The sequence below is a fragment of the Suillus fuscotomentosus genome, assembly GCF_016647785.1.
Source record: "Suillus fuscotomentosus strain FC203 chromosome Unknown F5891scaffold_2, whole genome shotgun sequence".
Classification (NCBI taxonomy): domain Eukaryota; kingdom Fungi; phylum Basidiomycota; class Agaricomycetes; order Boletales; family Suillaceae; genus Suillus; species Suillus fuscotomentosus.
Window position 1 is genome coordinate 1028301 of NW_024539514.1, and position 18517 is coordinate 1046817.

The 18517-nt window shown below is 47.7% G+C and overlaps 5 protein-coding genes and 1 non-coding gene across 6 annotated transcripts; 2 read left to right on the forward strand and 4 right to left on the reverse strand.

The window, feature by feature from the left end:
* Positions 1–112: 112 nt before the first annotated feature.
* On the reverse strand, positions 113–2120 carry F5891DRAFT_1124645 (uncharacterized protein; the record flags this gene model as incomplete). Its single annotated transcript, XM_041363904.1, has 14 exons — positions 113–142; positions 199–350; positions 400–426; positions 543–626; positions 685–767; positions 820–913; positions 970–1059; positions 1091–1119; positions 1167–1256; positions 1316–1388; positions 1438–1715; positions 1766–1793; positions 1846–2053; positions 2085–2120. 14 exons carry the CDS (start codon positions 2118–2120, stop codon positions 113–115), a joined length of 1302 nt encoding a protein of 433 aa, XP_041233390.1.
* F5891DRAFT_215155 (uncharacterized protein) lies at positions 2099–3994 on the reverse strand. The gene is made up of 4 exons (XM_041370936.1): positions 3550–3994; positions 3232–3479; positions 3126–3177; positions 2099–2893 (listed from the first exon to the last, which is right to left on the reverse strand). The coding sequence occupies exons 1-4, from the start codon at positions 3806–3808 to the stop codon at positions 2532–2534; spliced, it is 921 nt and encodes a 306-aa protein (XP_041233391.1). The 5' UTR covers positions 3809–3994; the 3' UTR covers positions 2099–2531.
* A 459-nt stretch (positions 3995–4453) lies between these two features.
* F5891DRAFT_t10 lies at positions 4454–4537 on the reverse strand. The gene has a single exon. It is a non-coding gene; the product is annotated as a tRNA-Pro (tRNA).
* Positions 4538–4912: 375 nt separating this feature from the next.
* Positions 4913–13709, forward strand: F5891DRAFT_1220248 (phosphatidylinositol 3-kinase; the record flags this gene model as incomplete). Its single annotated transcript, XM_041369397.1, has 32 exons — positions 4913–5026; positions 5074–5206; positions 5257–5807; positions 5851–6052; positions 6104–6206; positions 6257–6450; positions 6505–6626; positions 6676–6748; positions 6795–6995; positions 7050–7287; positions 7339–7795; positions 7840–8076; positions 8137–8751; positions 8803–8906; positions 8957–9233; positions 9283–10028; positions 10078–10188; positions 10236–10413; positions 10471–10749; positions 10796–10985; positions 11034–11197; positions 11248–11604; positions 11660–11797; positions 11854–11959; positions 12015–12152; positions 12206–12453; positions 12503–12856; positions 12909–13071; positions 13121–13225; positions 13273–13359; positions 13420–13525; positions 13577–13709. The coding sequence occupies 32 exons, from the start codon at positions 4913–4915 to the stop codon at positions 13590–13592; spliced, it is 7107 nt and encodes a 2368-aa protein (XP_041233392.1). The 3' UTR covers positions 13593–13709.
* A 160-nt stretch (positions 13710–13869) lies between these two features.
* On the forward strand, positions 13870–16676 carry F5891DRAFT_1220254 (uncharacterized protein; the record flags this gene model as incomplete). The annotated part of the gene is made up of 14 exons (XM_041369398.1): positions 13870–13943; positions 13991–14113; positions 14180–14417; positions 14473–14679; positions 14727–14900; positions 14951–15061; positions 15108–15223; positions 15270–15423; positions 15470–15574; positions 15642–15749; positions 15798–15900; positions 15941–16358; positions 16413–16572; positions 16629–16676. 14 exons carry the CDS (start codon positions 13870–13872, stop codon positions 16674–16676), a joined length of 2139 nt encoding a protein of 712 aa, XP_041233393.1.
* Positions 16677–16926: 250 nt separating this feature from the next.
* Positions 16927–18230, reverse strand: F5891DRAFT_1220257 (uncharacterized protein; the record flags this gene model as incomplete). The annotated part of the gene is made up of 4 exons (XM_041369399.1): positions 17540–18230; positions 17469–17483; positions 17061–17418; positions 16927–17004 (listed from the first exon to the last, which is right to left on the reverse strand). The coding sequence occupies exons 1-4, from the start codon at positions 17800–17802 to the stop codon at positions 16927–16929; spliced, it is 714 nt and encodes a 237-aa protein (XP_041233394.1). The 5' UTR covers positions 17803–18230.
* Positions 18231–18517: the final 287 nt, after the last annotated feature.

Consider the following 18517-nt stretch of genomic DNA (forward strand, 5'->3'; position numbering starts at 1 on the left):
ATATTCTTTCGATCTTTCTGTGATGATGCTCTGCATATAAGTACATACGTGGTGCGGTGGTTACCTATATCATGCTAAACATACACTCATGAGCTCTCCATTATGGATTGTATCACGTGCTGGCCTCAAAGGCCTCTTGTACCTGTCATATTAAACGTTGAGCACGAATGGAGATCAACTGATAGGTAACACGCATACCCGTATGAAAAAAACATTGTCTTCCAGGACACGGAAGCCGGTGCACGCCAAAGCCTTAGTGGTAAGCATACACGCTTTGTGGGCTTCCGTGGTTCGCGCAGAATCAGTGAATGCTGGCGAATGGTTTCCCCCATTGGGCCGCGTAGGGATGGCTTTAGTGCACGGTCAGATAAGTGTAGAGATAGTCGCGCCACAACATACCAAAAGCTGGATGTAGCGAGGGCAAGACTAAAAATACAATCAGTAACAAATTTGCCATTAGAAGAAATGGCATTTGCCGTATGAAACATTGCCCTAAAAGGTAATAAATCAAGTTAGAAATATTTAATAATAAATATGCACACATACGAAATCTGTAGATGCCCCTGAAGGATATTGCCCGACGTTCATGCCATACTCTTGACATATCGTGTGAGAGAAGGCACCCGCTGTATAACTAGTATAAATTATATTGATTAATCAAAAATATCTTAGAAGGCGACTTACCAAGGATGTTATTCTGCCGTAAGTCGTAATAGGGCGTGTTCTTTGTAATCTTCAGACGGCAGGAAGTTGCCAGCGCCGCACCCCTGTGAACCTTGTAAGTTCCCGTGCACCATACAGATCATGATACAGGCTGACTCAAAACAGGCGCATACTCTTTCCGTCAGTTGCGTCAACTGGTCTCGTGTCGGCGCTCGGACATACCACCTCATTTTGGCGTAGTCTGGGATTACTGTAAAAGGCTTGTTGGGTCATCTATCTCCAGTGATAGTAGCTGTTAGACCGTACCATTCGCAGCTCTCTCACTCCCGTTTATCACACCGTTGACTCTGTGGTCAGGTCTGATCTGCTGTCGTAACACAGAGACGCTGGAGTATGCTAAAAACTGCAGCATCAAGTGCGTTGGCACCTTCCCATGGAGCATTGCCTGCATGAGCGCTGTTTCGGATTAACTCATGAGACCATATACGAACCACAAGACCCACGATTGCCCAAAGAATTCGGCATCTATAGATTGCATCGCCAACGAAGATACCACAAACGAAGATAGCTCGGGCCCAGGGGAAGGATGACACCTGTATTGGCCACACATGTATCAGTGATGTTCCGAATATATGTAGCGGGACACACGGACATTAAACAAGCATCCATCCCTTTGTAGGCTCCTCGCTCAAGCAGGATAATCTTTCCTCCACCGCCTTCTTCAGCTGAACCAGAAATCAGTATTTCATGTCGGCCCGAATTCAAACTGGTTACCTGGGGTTCCTAGAAGAACGACAGTACCAGGAACGTTGTAGGTTTCCAATGCGGATTTTATGGCTAATGCCACACCTACCCCACTGATTGCAATGAGGTTGTGGCCACATGCATGCCCAATCTCAGGTAAGGCATCCATCTCCGAATTAATCCCAAGGGTTCTGCCTCCCTGTCCGTGGGTATATTCAGCCTTCCAAGCAGTCTTGAGGCCGAGATAATGCCTCGTCACGGAAAACCCATGACTTTCCATGTAATCAGACAAAAGTCTGTGAGCAAATCTGTGAAATTTTCATCAGTAACATGCGCGAGAGATACACGTGCTGCAGACATTTCTTCAAACATCAATTCTGGGTGGCCTGTGTATCCCACAATCAGAGATATAAACGAGACAAGGGCTGAGGAGCTTACTATGAATCTGGAGACTGAGCGATCGTAGGGAAGAATCGAGTGTGTCGATCACAGTTTCTATTGTGTGCCGTATTTCTCCACGTATAGAATCATTAGAAGAAGGCAGGTCTGAATAAACGGGAGGAGCCTCCCACTGGGATACTGCAGTATCGAATCTGCTTCCAAAGTCACAGCACGTATCATAAAACACGCGAGAGGTCAGATCGGTCTATGGGACGGTAAAGGGTAAGTTTACACACAAAATGATGCAAAGACAAAACATACGATCTTAGCATCTCTTTCTGAATCAGATGCCTTTCGCGTCTGATCACATATATGGGATGAGTTTGCTTGTGTACTGGAACTCTTAGATACACGTTGAGGTTTAAACTTGAACAAGCGTCTTAGGGAAAGGCACCCGCTATGGTGATTGACATCAGAGGCGTCTAACGACATCAGATGGACAATGATAAAGTGGTAGCGAAGAGTGGGGTGGGGGATCACTAAATGGGGTCCTTGGTAACATGAGTTTATCAACTATTCGGCGCTTGACACCTGGTGCATATCGAACGCGGAATGAAGTGTGATCCATACTCCGGTACCATCGGAGTTAGGTAAGTCTACGCGTACGATTGCTCACGTTCATCTGTGATAGAAGATTGATACTTCGTGTGTATCTACACAATCTCAAGAACCTGGTCGTGAGGTCAATGAGGTTGTGTGAGATCCTGTAAAGAACTTCCCGTACTTTCACCACCGCGGAAAAAGGAACCTATTTTTCTCCAAATGTTATCCTCTTGCTGTGGTGTTGGCATGCTGTCTCGTCCGCTCAAGCCTAGGACAATCCTTCCGTGATGAGAGGAGAGAAGACAGTGATCCATGGATTTACTCCCTTCCGAAGTAGTTGGAGTATTGTCACCGATGAGTAACAACGTTTTCTTCTTCTTCTTCTGGCTCATGCTGCGGATGCTGCTAGAAAGACCTGGAAGAATGTCATAGCCGTCCAATTTGCTACTGCGTATCTGCACGTGCCCGCAAAAAGTTGGGGGAAGCAGTATTACCATCTTGCCTGATGGATGTAAAGTGTCAGTACAAATTAAATAAATATGACGCAGAAGAAGAGCTAAGCAGCAGGGTCATATTTTGACGCCTGACGTAGAAGAGACAGATTTAGGCGTAGTAGAAACGAGATTTTCCATGGTTTCCCATGTGAAATCCGAACAACACGGCTCTCATGTCATCGGACCTTCCGTGGGCGCCAACTTGTACTGCCAGTCTGAGCACCATCCGTTTCAACTCACCTCTTCGGGAAGTTGCCTTTAGCGTGATGCATTTACCAGGGTGTACAGAACTCTATTTCAACATAAGACTCAACGTATGGGGATGAAGTTTAGAATTCTTACTCACCAAGTTAACGGCAATATCCCCATCACGGGTCGAAACGTCAATTATGGCCCGACGGCATTGTTCTGACGATCCATTGGTGGCTAGAGTTAGAAAGATGGACCCGAAACGATTGCGAAAAACGGCATGCGGCGCTGCAGTGAGTAAGTCGGCTGCTTTCCTTAGCCCTACTAGGTCACTGTGCCTGGCTGCAAAGCCTTGTAGAGCGGACGGTTCGTCTCCTGACTCATCAGGGTCGATGATGTACGTGCCTGCATGCCGGGTGGGCCAAACTTCCTTAGAACCAAATAAAACACGACATGAATGGTGCTCGCAGCTCACCGGATATCAACTCATGGTGCTTTTCCAGCCGAATGGTCTTTATTGTGAGCGCATTGGCGAGCCCTATCGTGTCAGCCGACGCTACGTCAGGTTCTAACGCTACGTCAGGCTCTAACGCTACAACCGTAGAACCTGACGAGAAGCTATACGGCGGAGGGTCGTGATCTGGAATATGGGATGGAGACTCGCAGGGTTCCACGTCGTCTTGAATAAGCATAGCGGTGTGTAACTGCGGTTCTTCCTTGGTCTGCAGTATCATTTTGACAGCGGTGCATTCAATACTTGTTAGAACTCATCAGTAGCCCATTTAACATCACCAAAGGGGGTGGACCCCGAGCACAATGATAAACTGCGGATAAACTGCGCAGCTGCGGATAATGACAATAATAGTACTAACAGTCACGGGTCAAGCTTAATTATCCACGTCGCTTGATGCTGGGCCCGGCCTATTCTAGACCTTGGACTATTCTGCACTATACTATAAGTATACTAGGAAAGTTTGACAGTCCTGGAACGACATGCCAGTGGACTCAGTTCAGAGAGCAACAACCCTGAGTACTGAGTCCTGACAGTCGTGGTGTCCGGGGACTCGAGTGAGCCTGAGTTCGGGAATCAACTGATCACGCCCACTGAGTACTGAGTAGTGAGAACCAGCCCACCTGTGATATCTACGAGCTATCACACGCAAATTAGTAAGATTTAAGCGCTGAGCGTGCCATCAAGCGTCGTGAGGCTAGTGACGCTCGACTGGTTTGTAATGTTTTCACGATTCAATTGTTTTCGGTCAATGAGCGGTTGGCGCACTGCGATGCTGAAGGGGGTTCGGATATCCTGGAATCGAAATATTCTGAACAGTTCCTTATGTACTGGCCGTTTCACTTCCTAGATGGCGTCAAAAAAAACAGGGCCTGGCCGGGAATTGAACCCGGGACCTCCTCGAAATTGACGAATACCCTAACAAGGAATCATACTACTAGACCACCAGGCCGTGATGCTTTGATGGTGGATGGACCAGCTTTGCTAAATATTGGCAATTGGCCATCGAATAACTGAACTTTGAAGCTGAAGTACTGAGTCTCTTTACGTTTCAAGAATTAGGCGCCATAGGACGAATGAAATCAACCGTTCATCCGATACGCGTTACGGTACCATGGTCAAGAATCATTAATCAAGAATGGATGTAACGTTGATTGCTAAGTCTATGGTGACAATCTTTAGAATTCAATAGACGTAAACAGGACGGATCAGGTTCTAGGTTTGCCGTAAATAGTCTTCCCTCTTCAAGTGTCCACAGCGTGTTGCGATCCTGTAGTCGGACTGCAGGTGCAGCAGTAGAACTTTTAGGACGCTGGCGACGATAAGTATGACGTCTGTAACTCAGTATGCCCACACGGATCACCTCGGGCAGATCTTCCAAGGCCTGCGGAGCGCTGCCCACGATGCTCGATTGCAAGCTGCAACAGAATTGCGTCGCTATGTGCGTTCATCATTCATGCGTGCGAGTCACTTCTCATGATTCAGCAGGTTGCAATGACTGTCGCAGAAATGCCATCTGATGCTGTAGCAAAACTTTGGGATGATGACATCAACAAACGCTTGTTCGACCTTATGCACAGTCAGAATAATGTAGATAGATTAGGCGGACTTCTGGCCATAGGTGCGTTCTAAACGTTATGGCGTCATGGTCGTATAGCTTATGCCACTTAGATCACCTCCTTGAAAGTGAAGGAGAGGACACTATTGGTTCAAAGAAGTACCTCTTTCGGTTTTATAACTACGTCAAGCAGCTACTGCCAAATCACGATGTCAACATCATGCTGGCAGCATCCAAAACACTCGGCCAAATTGCTGCAATTGGTGGCGCCGACTTCGGAGAACGTTTTATGGATTTAGAGGTTCCAGCTGCAGTGGAACTGTTACAGGGTGACAAGCAGGAGTCTCCCCGCTATGCCGGAGTGCTTATCCTGAAGGAGCTCGCACGCAACAGTGCGATATATTTTCATTCCCACATCAGCCTCGTATTTGACAAGATACTCATACCTCTTCGGGACTCTCGAAACATTGTCAGGGAGGGAGCTGCAGAGCTTCTTGCTGCATGCCTTGAGATTGTTACAACACGTGAACGGCAAACACGTACGACTTACCTCATGAAGATTCTTCAGGACGCGCAACTGGGACTCAAAATGTCACAACCTGAAGTCATTCATGGGTCTCTTCTCACATACCGAGAACTGTTGTTACATGGTGATATGGCAAGTGTTTTTAGCACCGTCATCGCATTTGAATGATATTTGTCTTCAGTTTATGAGAGAATCGTTTTTGGATACTGCGGAACAAATTCTTCGCTTCAAATCACATCGAGACGGTCTCGTTCGCAAGATGGTCATCACCCTAATCCCGACTCTCGCTGCCTACGAAACGCAAGTTTTCTCGGAACATCACCTGCACAAATCCATGGGACATCTACTAACTCAGCTGGAAAAGCCAAACGAGAGGTCCTTTGGTTTGCATCCCCTTATCAGTCAAAATGCTACATATTGATTTGTTCTATCAGCATTCATCGCCATCGGTCATACTGCCACCGCCGTAGGAAGTGATATGAAACCTTTCCTCGATTCTATCATGGCTCAAATCAAGCTTGGTTTACAAGCCAGGGGGTACGTCTTATATAGACTATCGCATGCAGTCATCAGAACTCTTTTTACAGAAAGAAGAATGCCCCTTCTGAAGAACCTATTTTCCAATGTGTCGGAATGCTTGCTTCGGCTGTTGGTCCGAACCTCACAAAGCTTCTTCACGATCAACTTGATTTATTCTTTGCGTGCGGCCTGAGTGAGCCTCTTAGACAGGCGCTGATGGCTATTGCACGTAATATCCCTCCTTTGCTAAAGACTATCCAAGGTGCGTCAGTCAACACTGCACATGACATTCTTACTAAAACAAACACATACTCAGACCGTCTACTGGATCTACTTTCCATGATCTTATGTGGACAACCTTATAAAGCCATCGGAGCCCCACCTTCCCTTGTCAGGACTGACGTATCTGCGTTTACGAGAGACTTGAGCTCATCTCAGGTAAGTTCTTCAACACTTCTGTCGATCATACTAAGCACGACTTGTGAAGACAACTAGGAGCGGTAAGAGTCCTGAGCTCATCACACTTGCGTTGTCCACGCTTGGCACCTTTGACTTCAGCGGTAAGCTACCTGTCGCTATTCAATATAGTGTACTCAACATCAGCAGGTCACATCTTGAACGAGTTTGTCCGCAATGCGGCGCTTCCTTATCTGGAAGACGACAATGCAGAGGTTCGACGTGCTGGTGCTCTCACTTGTTGCAGACTGTTCGTCAGGGACCCAATTTGCTACCAAGCGAGTAGTCACGCGATTGAAATAATCAGTGACGTTCTCGACAAACTGCTCACAGTAGGCATTGCAGACCCAGGTAAGTTCATTTGTTCCCCTACAGACTACCTAACATAATCGATATTACTTAAAGACCCTACCATTCGGCAAACTGTTCTATCCTCTCTTCATGAAAGGTTTGATAAGCACTTGGCGCAAGCGGAGAACGTCAGGTCAATCTTTATCGCCTTGAATGATGAGGTCTTCGAGAATCGTGTTACTACTGTCACTTTGATTGGACGTCTTGCCAAGCATAATCCTGCCTACGTCATGCCGTCCTTGCGTAAGGCTCTGATACAACTATTGACAGAGTTAGAATACTCAACTGTAATGTGCGTCCATTTATTGCCATGACCTAGATCAAGTCATGAACATTTTTACAGGCGAAATCGCGAAGACTGCACCCGCCTTCTCACTCTCTTGGTGGGCGCGACTCAACGTCTCATAAAGCCATATGCACTCCCTATGCTCCGCGTCCTACTGCAGAAGGCGAATGACAGTAACCCGGCTGTAGCTGCAAATGTCCTCATGTGTCTCGGGGAACTGGCAGCTGTTGGCGGGGAAGATGTGGCTCCTCATATCCCGGAGCTCATGCAGGTCATCATCTCCAGACTCTCCGACCCGGCTCATGTCAAGCGTGATGCTGCTCTCCACACTCTCGGCCAGTTGTGTTCTAGCACCGGATATGTCATAACACCCTTGGTGGACTATCCTCAGTTACTTCCAATCTTGGGACGCATCTTGAGAAGCGAATCCGCTCCGCATGCACGCCGCGAGGTCGTAAGAGAAGTCGTTAAAGTTCTCGGTATCCTTGGAGCTCTGGATCCATATAGGCGAAAGGTTTGTCTGCACTTCTTCGCTTTGATTTACTGACATATTCTTAGGCGAGACCGGATGAGGAAGTCACGAATGAAACACCACTTCCTGCTGTCAATGCTGTCGCCATTTCTCAAACAGGGTCATTGACGGGTAGCGACGACTACTACCAGACCGTTGTGATCACGTCTCTCCTGGCTGTTTTGAAGGATCAGTCACTTAGCAATCACCACCACACCGTCATCGAAGCGATCATGAACATTTTCAGGACGCAAGGGTTGAAATGTGTGGCCTTCCTACCGCAGGTGCATAGTTCTCTTGCTACTGCATGACCAAATGTCGGACTGACCCAAATGTTTCGAAAGATCATTCCTGCCTTTACTGCCGTGGCTCGCACCTCCACAGCCCGTTTGCAAGAATTTCACCTGCAGCAATTGGCTATCCTAGTCGGGATAATTAAGCAACATATCCGCAATTATATGCCAGAGGTCTTTAGCCTTGTGACGGAACTTTGGGAGAACGCCTCCCTTCAGCTTCCCATAGTATCGTTGATCGAGGCGCTGGGGAAGGCTTTAGACGCCGAGTTCAAACCTTTTCTGCCAACTATCCTGCCTCATCTTCTGAAAGTTTTCGAAGGAGACCTCGAGAAGAAAATGACTACTCAGATTAAGATTTTTGATTCTTTCCTCACATTCGGGGCAAATATCGAGGAGTACCTTCACCTCGTCATCCCCGTTATTGTCAAATCCGCCGAACGACCTGATGCTACCACTCTGCTCCGCAAGAAAGCAATACAGACTATAGCTCATTTATCCCTCCGCGTCAATTTCTCTGACCACGCTTCTCGCATCGTCCACCCCTTGATCCGTGTGCTAGAGGGTAACAACAACGAGCTTCGACAGGCGGTGATGGACACCCTGTGTGCACTAGTTGTCCAACTCGGATCTGATTTTGCTATTTTCGTGCCCACTATCAACAAGGTGTGTATTATTGATTTATTCCTCCTTTTTAGATTATTGACAGTAAGATAGTGCCTGCTCCGGAATCGTATACCTCATCCCAGGTATGAGAATTTGATATCGAAGCTCCTGAATGGGGAACGTCTACCACAGGAGCCAGGCACTCATGACTTGCTGTGCGTCTCTTTGTGTAACTCCATGAAGTTAGTTTCTGATGTCCCTTCAGCGAATCCAAGGCTGCAGAAATCTCTGTGCCTGCGGAAGCGGCTAAATTGACTGTAAACCAACAGCATTTGAAGCAAGCGTGGGACGTGTCCTCTGCGAGCACAAGGGAAGACTGGACAGAGTGGATGCACCGCCTTTCTGTAGAGTTGATGAAGGAATCTCCGTCGCACGCGCTTCGGGCTTGCATGAGCCTTGTCGATATTCACCCTCCTTTGGCGAAAGAACTGTTCAATGCAGCATTTATATCCTGCTGGACAGAACTCTATGATCAGTATCAAGTGAATCCACCTTGTACTCGTAACCGATTCATACTAACCGCTCAATTAGGAAGGCCTCGTGCGATCCATCGAATGCGCCATCACCTCTACCACTGCTCCGTCTGATCTCGTGCACCGACTGCTTAGCTTAGCTGAGTTCATGGAACATGAGGAGAAGCCACTCCCCATCGAACATCGCACTCTGGGAGAGTATGCCATGAGGTTCCATGCTTATGCGAAAGCTCTTCACTACAAGGAGCTCGAATTCTTTACTGAAACCTCCCCGAACATTATCGAAGCGTTAATCGGAATCAACACCAAGCTACAGCAACACGACGCCGCTTGGGGTACTCTCATCATTGCTCGAGAGCAGTACGACGTCAGCAAGCATGAGGAATGGTACGAGCGCCTGGGCAGATGGCAAGAGGCACTTAACGCGTACGAAAAGAAAGCTCAAGAGGATCCAGACGCACCCGACGTCCAGATCGGGCGCATGAAATGTCTGCATGCCCTGGGTGAATGGGATCAACTTGCCGCTCAAGTAGATGAGAACTGGTCAAATGCCAATCACGAGGATCGCCGCGAAATAGCTCCGATGGCTGCTGCAGCGGCATGGTCACTTCGTGAATGGGATTCGATGGATGATTATATCGCTGCCATGAGGGCCGATTCACCAGATAGAGCGTTCTACAAAGCGATTCTTTCTGTCCATCAGAATCAATTCCCAAAGGCTCTGAAGGAGATCGGCAAAGCAAGAGACTTACTCGAGCCAGAGTTGACTTCCTTTGTTGGAGAAGGATACGGCCGGTCTTACAAGTAAGTTAGGCCTTGTACGCCGAGTTTACCGTGTACTAACATAGTGCAGCACTCTTGTTCGCGCACAGATGCTCTCGGAGCTGGAGGAGATTATTGTGTATAAACAGTATGCAGATCAAACTGACCGCCAGGCAGCAATGCGAAAAACTTGGATGAAGAGGTGCGTATTCAAAACTTGTGCAATACTTGCCCTTACCCTTCTTCAAGACTGCAAGGCTGTCAACCAGATGTCGAAACCTGGCAACGGATTCTGCAAGTTAGAGCCCTTGTCCTCAACCCAGAAGATGACCCTGTTATGTGGATCAAATTCGCGAACCTTTGCCGCAAGTCAGACCGTATGGCATTGGCAGAGAAGACGATCAATTCATTGCTTTCACCGGAAAGGGTGCGTGAATGACAACGTTAATACATTACAATGATTCCATTTCTGTTTTTTGTTCAGCTACAGCATCTTCGAGACGACCAGCACATGAAAGCTCCTCCAAACGTTGTCTATGCGCAACTCAAATATATGTGGTCCACCGGCGCTCGTGAGGAAAGCCTCAACTTCTTGCGGCAATTCTCTGCAAGCCTTGCAAGGGATTTGCAGGTGGAATCTAAGGATCACTCACAAAGATCTGGTGTTGGTAAAGCTAAGCTGGATGAACTCTCACGTCTTCTCGCTCGTTGTTACTTCAAACAAGGGCAATGGCAAGTAGAACTGAAGGAAGATTGGGGCGCTGTACGTGCATTGATCCTATCACATCTCTTACTCACTAGCTGGTCAGCGGAATGTCAAAGACATACTGCATTCGTACCTTTTGGCAACCCACTATGATCCTAATTGGTATAAGGCCTGGCATACATGGGCGCTAGCTAATTTCGAGGTCATTGGCCATCTGGAGAGTCAAAAGGAAAGCACAGCTGTCGACATCCCCGGGAGTGGACTTGCTGCCCATATCGTGCAGGCTGTTCAAGGTCAGTTTATTCTTTCTGAAGTTCGGGTTCTCACTCACCCTGAAATAGGGTTCTTTCGCTCGATCGGCCTCCGAAATGAGAACGCTTTACAAGATACTCTTCGGTTGCTCACGCTGTGGTTCAAGTTTGGCGCACACGACGATGTCAGCCAAGCCATGGCCAGCGGCTTCTCCGTGGTCGAGGTTGATACGTGGTTGGAAGTCATTCCTCAGGTGAGCGTAAATTAGCATTGGTCCCACTTCTTGTTGAAACATTTCCTTAGATCATTGCCCGCATCCAAACTCCAAGCGTCAATGTGCGGCGAAATATCAACAACCTTCTTACCGAAGTTGGAAAACACCACCCCCAGGCCCTTATATATCCTTTGACTGTAGCTTCCAAGTCCTCTAGCATATCTCGGAAGAATGCAGCCCTGGCCATTATGGACAGAATGAGAGAACACAGCCCTATCATCGTGGAACAGGCGCTTGTTGTCAGTCATGAACTCATCCGAGTTGCCATTCTTTGGCACGAGATGTGGCACGAAGGTTTAGAAGAAGCCTCTCGTCTTTTCTTCAATGACAAAAATCCCGAGGGGATGATCGCGACTTTGGAGCCCCTCCATGAGATGCTCGAGGCTGTAAGTGCATCCACTCTGAGTTCATTATCAAAATTGCTCAGGCATCACGGAATAGGGGCCAGCAACAGCTAGGGAAACATCATTCGCGCAAACATTTGGTCGCGACTTGCATGAAGCTCGGGAGGCTTGTCGGCGGTATCGCGCATTCGGCGAGATGTCAGAGCTGAACAAAGCTTGGGACATCTACTATGGGGTAAGTTGGGAAAGTAGATGATCAACTCCGTTTGCTTATCTTTTGTGTCCTTTCAGGTCTTTAGAAAAGTGGAGAAGCAGTTACCCCAATTGACTACATTGGACCTGCAATATGTATCACCGCAATTGCTAAAAGCCCGCGATCTTGATCTGGCGATGCCCGGTATGTACCTTGGATTTTACTTTGGTACTGCGTTGTACTTATTGGTCAACCTAAGGAACATATCAGAGTGGCCGAGACGTCGTTCGCATTGCATCATTCGCCACCAAGCTCACTGTTATAGCTTCCAAGCAGCGGCCACGGCGACTATCCCTGAAGGGCAGTGATGGTCAGGACTACCAATATGGTTTGAAAGGTAATAGCATGATCACCCCAACCCTGCTACATCGCTCATTGCTTTTCATACAGGGCACGAAGACTTGCGTCAAGACGAGCGTGTTATGCAGTTGTTCAGTCTTGTCAATACCCTTCTGTCCGTCGATACCAACAGCTTCAAGCGACGCTTACATATCCAGCGTTACTCTGTCATTCCATTGGCACCCAACGCCGGTCTCTTTGGCTGGGTAAAGGACAGCGATACTTTGCATGTCCTTGTTCGTGACTATCGAGACTCTCGCAAAGTTCTTTTGAACATAGAGTATAGACTAATGCTCCAGGTATGTATTACTGTTTAGAGGGCACGTCTCATCTACTGATATGTCTCAGATGGCACCGGACTACGAGAACCTAACGTTACTACAAAAGGTTGAAGTATTTGAATATGCGTTAGAGAATACCACCGGTCAGGATCTATATCGCGTCCTATGGCTGAAGAGCGCAAATTCAGAGCACTGGCTTGAACGCCGTGCGACCTACACCCGCTCTCTGGCAGTGAACAGCATGGTTGGCCATATTTTGGGTCTTGGCGACCGCCATCCGTCCAATCTATTACTGGAGCGCACGACCGGCAAAGTTGTTCACATCGATTTCGGTGACTGCTTTGAAGTCGCCATGCATCGCGAGAAGTTCCCCGAGAAGATTCCGTTCAGACTTACTCGTATGCTCACACATGCCATGGAGGTAATTTTTGTAACAGACCGTAGGCATTCCTAAGCTCACTATGACGGTGCAGATAAGCGGCATTGAAGGAAGCTTCCGGCATACCTGTGAAATCACCATGTCCGTGCTGCGCGCGAATAAGGAATCCCTTATGGCAGTCCTGGAGGCCTTTGTTTATGACCCCCTGATAAATTGGCGGCTTATGCAAGCTGACGTTGATTCACGCCGACCTGAAGGTGTGCCTAAATTTATTATTATCATTCAACTGGCTCATGTGAACAGCAGATGGCGAAACCGATCCTGTTCGTGCTGCTGAACTTGCTAAAGTATCGGGATATCCTCAAGGTCCAACTCGCAAGCTGCGCGCGAATGAAAACGACATTTTCAACGGTATGCATTTGCGTACATTTCGAAAGGAGAAACTAATCCTTTTGCAGAGGTTGTCGGGGGACCTGGAGCGAGGCAAGAAGTCCGGAACGAGCGTGCATTACTTGTCTACAATCGTGTCCAGCACAAGCTCACAGGTTCATCCTCTTCCCTGTGTTTGCACCTTTGCGTTACTGAATATTTCTCTTAATCAACAGGGCGTGACTTCAACCCTGACATTGTCCTTCCCGTTCCTGCTCAAGTCGATAAACTTATCTTGCAGGCCACCTCACTCGAGAACCTCTGTCAATGCTTTTCTGGATGGTAAGATGACTTTGTTGTCCTGATTGTATTGAGCTCAATTATATTTCATAGGTGTGCATTTTGGTAACAAGTGTCTGTTGTCTCGTCCATCTCATATAAATAGATATCTACATGTTCTACATTTCTGTACCTATACAATAGTCACATCTGCAATTTTGCTTTCTATTAGTTGCTAATAGCAAATGTTCAACCTCGAGAGCCCTCGAACCATCCGACCGCCGGCAGAAGCCGATCCATACGTGATCATTTCAGATTCCAGAAAGAAGGGATTATATCCATCACTCATCTCATACTCGCACTTGTTTTTCTCACTTTTCGCCTGCACAAACTAAACACAGCACCATATGCCAAGGGGAATACCCAACGCGAAAAAAGATGACTCTGGCATGCGTTACACGTCTATGCATGTCCCCCTGGCGTACGTTGACACCATGACTACATTTCGAGTGTTGACGATCGTATCAGACCAAACCCTAAGCATGTGGGCACTTCTTACTTAAAATCGGAGACACAGAACATTTGGTCGCGTAATGCAGCCCGAAAGAAAGAATTGGTGGCAGAGGAAATTGCTCCCTCGCCAGAACAGAGGTGGGTAATTTGCATGATAATATTGGGCTGGTCTTTCATATGGTAATACTGAGCTGCTCAGAATAGGCGTGGCTCTCACGTTATTGTTATCCACCCCGGATCGCGTTTTCTAAGAATCGGAAAGGCATCTGATGTCACACCTGCATCCATTCCAAATGTCATTGCGCGTAGACACAAGCCGCCGGTACCGGTTCCGACACACGTCGAGGGTATTTCGCGTCCGAGGAAAGGGCAAGTGCCACAGTTGTCTTCTGCGAGTCCCGACGGAGACGAATACGCAGTCGACATCACTTCGGATGATCCCGTACATACTCTCATTCCTTCACCATGCCGCATAATGTGCTAAGATGCTCATACAGTTTGATGCCAAAATGGGGTCAATTATTGTTTCTCTTCGCGAACGGATGAGGTTCTACAAACTTCGCGTCACATGCAACGCGGCAAAGGTCGCGTCGACCTTTAACGAGCAATTCAAGCCTGAAATTATTCCCGAAGCTAATGACCCGTTCCTTGTCGATTGGATTCAAGACCCCTTAGAAGACTCGGAAGTTCTGGTCGGTGAACAAGTATGTGCCATACTCTAATTATAAGTGTTGTTCTCTCAATCTTTCAGGCACTCCGGTTGTCCGATCCTCAACTCTTGAATTATTCAGTGAAGTGGCCGATCCATGGAAAGAACTTCAACACCAGGGATTATCCGTCACACCAAATAATACTGGATGATATTGAAACTATTATCGGTACTACACTGAGTGAGAAGTTCAACGTAAGACGGCCTGATTACAAGGTTCGCCATCTTTGATCCTTTGTATAATTGGTGTCGTTCAATACCACTAGGACTATTCTGTAGTTCTTGTGATCCCTGACTTCCATGATCGGGCATACGTCCGCGAATTTGTCAACATTCTTTTAGTTTCACTAGGCTTCAAGCAACTATGTGTGCAACAGGTGTGTGACGCGTATATAAATATCAACGAGTTCTAACATCGGGCAGGAGTCATTGGCGGCAACCTACGGCGCCGGAATCAGTAATGCGTGTGTTGTCGATATTGGTGCTGTCAACTCTAGCATAGCATGTGTGGATGAAGGTCTTGTTATCCCTGATTCGAGGTAAGGTGTACATCTGATGCAAAATTTACCGCTAATTATCGGTCAGAATCACGCTTAATATGGGAGGAAACGATATTACTGAGTTCTTGTACGTCCTGTTGGAACGAATCAGCTTTCCCTATCGCGATATTAATCTCGCACGATGGTACGACTGGGCCGTCATGGAGGATTTGAAAGCACGGCTATGCACACTTGCGGAGGTGAGTCATCGCAGGCCATATCTTTGTCACCGCTTAGGAGTTGCAGGGGGATGTTGCACTCAACCTGTATGACTTTGTAGTGCGCAAGCCCGGTAAACCCACGGAAAAATATGGCTTACGGGCTTATGACGAGATCATACTTGCGCCGATGGTGCGTTTCGCTGACAACAGGCCTTCATCAATCTAACTGCCGAATGGCCCCTTCGATACTTACATAGTGCATATTCGAGCCCCGTGTGATAGAGTTCGACAGGAAGCACATTGGTCTGCGCTCCATACCCCATCCGGACGTCACTGAAGAAATTATAGAGCATCCGGTAGATGTCGTACGTATTCCTGGCCACGGATAGGGTTTATTTACATCATGCCGTCAGACTCAAGCGATGATCATCTCAACGCAACATCTACTTCCACCGCCTTCTACAGCGCCGACGGATGTCCGTCATTCTCCGATTCCCATGACTCAGTCACAGGATGGTACGTAAAACTGCCTGGCTGTATTCAAAGACTGAAGCAGAGGCTATTGCGGTTTTAGAGAATGGCGGCAAGCAAGAACAGCAAGAGGTTTCACTGCCTTCGACTGCGCATGCAACACCACCTCCGGCGGTAGAATCCTCCGCACAATCCACTGCAGGAGCATCGGGGGGAGTTCCTGCTGATGCTCCGATGGAAGTAATTGATGTAGAGAGCGACATCAAACCATCTCCTATCCCTGTTGCTCCTCAGCCTCAACCTTCTCAGTCCTCTGTACCAGTAGCCCCAAATCTCGGTATCGATGTCTGTTTTGAAGCAAGTAAACTTCCTCTCGATGTTGCTATCTTCAACAGTGCGAGGGCATCTGGGGGCGATGATAAAATTCGCAAGCACCTCCAGGCCGTTCTGGTCATTGGAGGAACCGCTCTTATACCTGGAATGGCTCATGCATTAGAGAGCAGGTAAGTCGCGGAACATATTCACACATCATCAGATGTACTGAAGCACTGGGAAAGGCTGCAGGCGATTGCCACTCCATTGGTCCCCAGTATGGACAAGGTTCAGATTATCCCCCCTCCAAAAGAGGTTGACCCTCGCGTACTGGCGTGGAAAGGTGCCGCGGTTCTTGGTAAGATGGATTCGGTTGCTGACATATGGTTGACACCCGCGGATTGGGTAGGTGCTGATTCGCCACAACTCCAAGTCAGATCTAGGCTCACATTGTTGTTCAGGATGTTCTAGGTATGCGCGGTTTGAGAGAGCGCTGTTTCTATCTGTGATATTATGAATGCAGTAGCCGTGATAGGTCCGGCTATTCGAAAACACGAATACATACACCACGATAGTTGTACATTTCGAAATTACCGATTTACAAAAAAAGAAAACAGTCAACAATGATGAGTCTCAATGAATCTGTAAACCCTGATAAGTGCGATTTGATAAAAGTGATGACGAGTACTTGTCATTTCGTACTCGAAACTTTCGCGCCATTCCGCATCGGTCTGTCTTATCGTAAACCTCACCGTGAATTCATACTTCAAGTCTGCTTTTGATGATGATAAATTCTTCCCTGTGCATGTTTATCCACGACGCAGCGAGAGACGTCATCTCATGGCGTCCACTTCTAATTAAAACGGTGCACTTGAGGAAAAATCGATGAATACTTGAGGAGTAACCTGCCTTTCTTTTCTTGACCATTCTTGCCTTGCGTGACCATCTTCTCCCCAGTCAGCAAGTGGGCTAGAGGCGGAGGCGTTTGGAGAGTCAGCCTCCTTTGCGAGAGTGTTGATCATGCCGCGGATCGCGTTATCAGCTGTTCTGTTTGGTATGAAAGGGAAGGAGGATTCTGGACGGGGAACGTTATCTGGAGTGTACAATAATGCACTCCTACACATGGGACAGTCCACGGGTTCATGCCAGCTGCCACACACGCGATGCAATCGGGAGAAGAACCATTTGAGAATGCAAGTGGCGCAAAAGGTATGCCCGCACTGTCGTGGGTTCAAACTATATGGGCACGCCCTATACATCAATCTAGTGTTGTCCATTTAGAACAGATAAATGAGACTCACATGATCTCAAAACACCTGTTGAAAGAACACATAATTAATTAAGTTCATCAGACAATGTTTGGGTTTTTTACAATGGACACGTAAAGTAGTCTTCAAGGTGCCGTATGGTGGTTCTCTCCAGCCGTTGTTTGCATTCTTCGAGCAATGCAGCGGCTTCTCTCTCCTTGTGAGATACAGTGGCAAGCTGTTTTTCGAGTCTTCGAGATTTGGATCGGAACTCCTTCTCCTTTAGGATTAATTCCGTTTCCCGGGCGGAAACATTGTCAGATAAAGGCGAAGTACTATGGGGACCGGAAGGGGATGGACAACCGATAGCTTCCCCAAGATCGTGCATTGCAGTCCAATGTGCGGGCGCTCTCGCATGTTTGAACTGCCGTGGAGGCTCTGCATGTCTGCTTATTTTTGTTACTGCGTTTGTTTGATTTTCGCGTGGTGAGGTGGTGTGGCAGAGTTGTATGTGCGTGAATGACTATGATCAGTTGTAATGTAGTACGTCAACGACGAGTTAGCGGGTGCTTTCGAGTTAGCTTGGCATCAAAGTTTGTTGTGAGTTTACCTTGCACCCCGCTAAGCCTTGTGGAGCGCCTGAGGGCGAGTGCCGTGATGCTCCGTGTCATCGGCCTGTTCGCTGGTACTCGGGAGGATGGTCTGGTCATTGTAGCGCGAATGGAAGAAGTGCTGTATGGGACGGGATGAGCAACCCGGTTTAGGAAGGTGCTGTGGATTGATATTACTATTTTATCGTAAGAGCTAACTAGATCAGGAAGCTTGGCACTTCTGGCATATAAACCAGTCGGTGCACGGATGTCATATTAAGTGGTTCGTTCGTTGTGGCGCCAGGATACTACTTCGGTTACTCAAATACTGGCTGGCGCAATTAGAAAATTACCACACGGTGCAGCGTGAGGCATTCACGTATTTCGGAATCGGGGTGTGCCTGTGCTGTTCACAAGATGGCCCGCTGTTTTCGCTGTTACTAATTGTGGTTGAATACTAAGGTTCCGATTGAAAAAGTGCTTCGAGGGTGCCGCAAAGTCATTAAGTTCGCA

Coding starts and splice junctions, on each gene's coding strand:
- F5891DRAFT_215155 (XM_041370936.1), bottom strand. CDS start 3,808: ATGATACTGCAGACCAAGGAAGAACCGCAGTTACACACCGCTATGCTT. Junction 3,178..3,231: donor GGGATATTGCCGTTAACTTG/GTGAGTAAGAAT, acceptor ATGTTGAAATAG/AGTTCTGTACACCCTGGTAA. Junction 2,894..3,125: donor AAAGGCAACTTCCCGAAGAG/GTGAGTTGAAAC, acceptor TACATCCATCAG/GCAAGATGGTAATACTGCTT.